Raw genomic sequence first — 4,258 nt, forward strand, 5'->3', positions numbered from 1 at the left:
CCCCGAGTGCCTGGGCCCCAACTACCCGACGAAACCCACCAAGAAGAAGAAAGTTTGGGTGAGGGTTTTTGGTTTCTCCTCCGGGTAATTCCCCTGTTGACCGATGTCCCGCTGCGGGCTCTGCGGACTGCTCGCTCCGACGCGGTCGCTCAGCTTCCTAAGGCAAGGAAGGGCGCCTGTTGCGTTGGCAGGCGCCTTTGGAAGCGGATGAGGAGGTGGGTTGTGGATGAGGTTCTGAACATGCGACATTAGTGAAGGGATTGCACCTTCCTTAGTTGTGGCAATTCTCTCTCCTTGATGCATTTTCACCATCTTGGCCTAGAGGGAGGCGCCCTTTTCCTTGTAGGGGAAGTTTTGGTGTCTGAAAAAAAAAAAGCTCTCTGCGCTCATTAAATAACACAACCTTGGGCCTGCGGAGCGGAAACCACCGGATAAAGGCCAATAACTCTTGCCAAACGCGTTCCTTTTCCAGATATGTACCAAATGTGTCCGCTGCAAGAGCTGCGGCTCCACCACGCCGGGCAAGGGCTGGGACGCGCAGTGGTCTCACGACTTCTCGCTGTGCCACGACTGTGCCAAACTCTTCGCTAAAGGTACCCGTCGTTGTGATTCTCCCCGGCAGGAGACTCTGCCGGTGCTGGGTTCGGTGTAGCGTGAGCAGGGAGGCGACTCCGGCACAAGCTGGAGCGGGAGCTGGTGCCGGGGCTGCGCGGGGCAGCACGTGGTTTGGCTCCCGTGAGAAAGCCGGGTTCCTAGACTCTGCAGCCCTGTGTTGCTGTCAGAGCTTGGGGCTTCCAGGACAGGCACGGTGCCGTGGGAAATGATTACACATCCCTTGGCCGGGGTTTCAAGCAGCCGTTGGGAAAAAGGCGCTTTGGAGGCATCCTGACTTAGAAGGAGCAGAATTCCATGTGTAATGTGATCGTTCCTGCTTTGGGGGTTACAGTGCGTGAAGCCTCTGGATCTGAGGGGCTCTCTGGGGAAAATCTCCAGGCAGAAAATCTTCCTTGTTCCACCTAATGTCTTGCCTGTGTGGCATCCCGGTCCCTCCTGGACAAGCTGGAGAGCTAATCCATCTGGAAAGCTAATGGGATGCAAACCTCCGTCAGTCTCGCCACCCCCAAAGCCGGTGCCTGGTAGTCGCTCCTGCAGGGGGTGGTTCTGCCCGGGCAGCTTAGCGGGACCACCCCACCTTCACGGGCCGCGCGGCCCCTGCACCCCCACTAAAACCCACGTCCCGTCCGCAGGAAACTTTTGTCCTCTCTGCGACAAGTGCTACGATGACGACGACTACGAGAGTAAGATGATGCAGTGCGGGAAATGCGACCGCTGGGTCCACTCCAAGTGCGAAAACCTTTCCGGTAAGGCGAATCCTTGTCTCCTCCGTCCTTAGGAACGCGGGGCCACGAGTAGAGCAGAGCAATCCGGGTCGGGACCTTTGTGCTCGGGTGTTACGCTGACACCCGCGCCGGCTGTGACCTGCCTGGAGAACGCCCGTGGGAGGGCTGCGGGCACAGCGGTGCTCAACATCCCGGCAACTTAGGGCTGGCCTCGGAGGCGGCGTGGTGCACAGGGGGCTTTCGGTGTATGGGAAGTGCTGGAGGGAGATGGGAAGCGCAGCGCAGGGGGTGTTCCCGCCGTCCATCCGTCAGTAAAGTAGTTCAGATTGTGTTGTTTGGTGTTTCTTTTTTGTCTCCAGATGAAATGTATGAGATCCTCTCCAACTTGCCCGAGAGCGTGGCGTACACCTGCATTAACTGCACGGAGCAGCACCCCGCCGAGTGGCGCCTGGCGCTGGAGAAGGAGCTGCAGGTCTCCTTACGGCAGGTTTTAACAGCCCTGCTGAATTCCAGGACCACTAGCCACCTCCTGCGGTACCGACAGGTGAGCCGGGGCCGCGCAGCCGTCCGTGCCTCTGGGAAGGAAGCGGCGGGAGCCAGTGGTACCACTCGGGAGGCTAAAAGGGAAAAACGGGGTAAAGTTCTTCCAAGGGTGGGAGTGCGTAGCTCTGGGATGGCGAAGGTGCTTTTTTGCCTGAACGGGATCTTAGCCTTGAAATACAGAAAATTCGGGAGTAAGAGTCCTGACAGAGGAGCTGGATGCCCGTAGCTGACAGCTCTGCACCGGTGGACAGCCAAGAAGCTGGGTTGAGGTCTCCTGGGTGTTGTTCCCACATTTTAGTTGGGAATTCAGAACTCAAGCCTCCGTTTTTTCACGTTAGCGCGAGTTTCTGTCCCCGTAACCGTGCGTGGGAGTATGTCACGAGCAGCAGCCGTGCTTCAACAGCCCATATCCCTCTCTCTGGTCGCTGGCGTTCACAGGCAGCAAAACCACCGGATTTAAATCCCGAGACAGAAGAGAGTATCCCATCCAGAAGCTCTCCTGAAGGCCCCGATCCGCCGGTTCTCACGGAAGTCAGCAAACAGGAGGAGCAGCAGCCCCTGGATCTGGAAGGGGTGAAAAGGAAAATGGATCAAGGGGGTTACACCTCTGTGGTACGTTGAGGTTTCGGCGTGCCGCCCTGCTGACAGACTGCGGGTGGCTTTGTGCCGGCGGTGTTGATAGCTGAGCCCTTTCTTTGCCAACAAGGAAGCAGGTGCTGCTAAAAGTAACTGATAGTAACGTGCTGCTAAAAATAACTCTGGCCGGCGCTCGTCTCGGTGTTGGCCAAAGCCCCGTCCATCGCTCCGGCGTGCGGCGCTGACCAGCCGCCGTTGTCGGCTGAACCCCTTCGGCTCTCAGGCGGTGGCGTTGATGGACACGGGGCAGGTCACCCTTCGGGAGCAGCGGGCTGGAGGCCTGGCCACACCACCCAGGCAGTAGCCGGGTCCCTGCAACAGCAGCTCATGTGTGAAGGGCTGAGCTGAGCCGGAGTTTGGCCAAAGCCTTGTGAGGTGGCGTGGCTGAGGCGATGTAACACCGCTCAGCTCCTGGGAGAAGGCGGGGGTGAACAGCGACAGGGCCGGCAGTTCTGCCAGGCAGCGTGCCGCTGCGCAGGGCTGCTGCTTTCCAGACAGCCGCGCTCTGCTTCGAAGCCGACGTTCCGGCTGGGCCTTGGCTGCTCGCTTCCCGCCTTAAAAACTTGGTGGTTGGTGTGGCTGTACGAGGGACGGTCCTGGTAACAGGAAACTGTCTTACAGCTGGACTTCAGCGATGATATTGTGAAGATCATCCAGGCAGCCATCAATTCCGACGGAGGGCAGCCGGAAGTCAAGAAAGCCAATAGCATGGTCAAGTCCTTCTTTATTCGGGTGAGCGGCACTGCAGTTACTTGGGAAGGGGCTCGGTGTCATTCCTCTGCTTGTTGCCGTTGGGATCCAAAGGGTCCGTCAGTTAGCATTGCTTGGGATAATGTTATCCATTGATGCTGATGGAATGTTAGCAGTTGTGCGTTGACAGCAGGCCTGGGCTGACGTCTCTGCGTTGCGGGGTGCGTTGTGCAACGTTGCTAATGGAATGTTGTTTCCCTTCAGCAAATGGAGCGCGTTTTTCCATGGTTCAGTGTAAAAAAGTCCAGGTTTTGGGAGCCAAATAAAGTAACGAGCAAGTAAGTGATTGTTGGGTGTCCAACTGCGCCAGCCCGCGCTTCGCCAGCTGGCCAGGCAAAAAGCATGGGGGCAGCCTGTTGGCAGGGTTGGGGCTTCCGGTTTCTTTCCTCTTCTTCCTTTGTTAGAGGTCCGACAGCAATCCCATTCCCAGGTTTTGGGTACCCTTCCTTGTTCTAAAGCCGTATAGCCAAAACCGCTGTTTAGAACTGGGCGTGTCATGGGTTGTCTTGTCAGCCGGGGCCCTCCTCCCCCCTCCTCATAGCCTGAGCGATGGGTCGTGGCCCCTGTTGGAGCGCGTGGACTGTAATTAGGGGATGGATTTGCCTGCGGAATGCCAGGAGGGTGGTCGGGCGCTCGGCGCGGTGCCGTAGGCGGGCGCGGGAGCTGACTCCGGTGTCATTGCAGCAGCGGTATGTTGCCGAACGCGGTGCTGCCCCCCTCGCTTGACCATAACTACGCTCAGTGGCAGGAGCGGGAAGAGAACAACCGCACTGAACAGCCTCCTCTCATGAAGAAAATCATTCCAGCCCCGAAACCCAAAGGGCCCGGAGAGCCGGATTCCCCCACTCCTCTGCATCCTCCGACACCACCTATCCCAGGTAAGGACACGGATTGTGGTATGGCTGGCCCCAGGCCCGGAGCGCTTCCCTTTCCCCCAGAGGAAGGGCGGTGTGAAGGCTGGTGCGCGGGATGGGGGCTCCCCCTCGCCT

The 4,258-nt window shown here is 58.4% G+C and overlaps 1 protein-coding gene across 1 annotated transcript in view; it reads left to right on the forward strand.

Annotated features, from left to right (window-relative positions):
- Positions 1 to 4,258, forward strand: part of KMT2A (lysine (K)-specific methyltransferase 2A) — a gene marked incomplete at both ends in the record, with an annotated part of 10,707 nt that overhangs the window by 339 nt on the left and 6,110 nt on the right. The window contains 8 exon segments of the mRNA XM_010153224.1: positions 8 to 58; positions 473 to 593; positions 1,248 to 1,361; positions 1,700 to 1,884; positions 2,322 to 2,495; positions 3,141 to 3,251; positions 3,474 to 3,547; positions 3,954 to 4,235. Coding sequence (XP_010151526.1) covers positions 8 to 58; positions 473 to 593; positions 1,248 to 1,361; positions 1,700 to 1,884; positions 2,322 to 2,495; positions 3,141 to 3,251; positions 3,474 to 3,547; positions 3,954 to 4,235 — 1,112 coding nt within the window.

The sequence above is a fragment of the Eurypyga helias genome, unplaced genomic scaffold (assembly GCF_000690775.1).
Source record: "Eurypyga helias isolate BGI_N326 unplaced genomic scaffold, ASM69077v1 scaffold28226, whole genome shotgun sequence".
NCBI lineage: Eukaryota > Metazoa > Chordata > Aves > Eurypygiformes > Eurypygidae > Eurypyga > Eurypyga helias.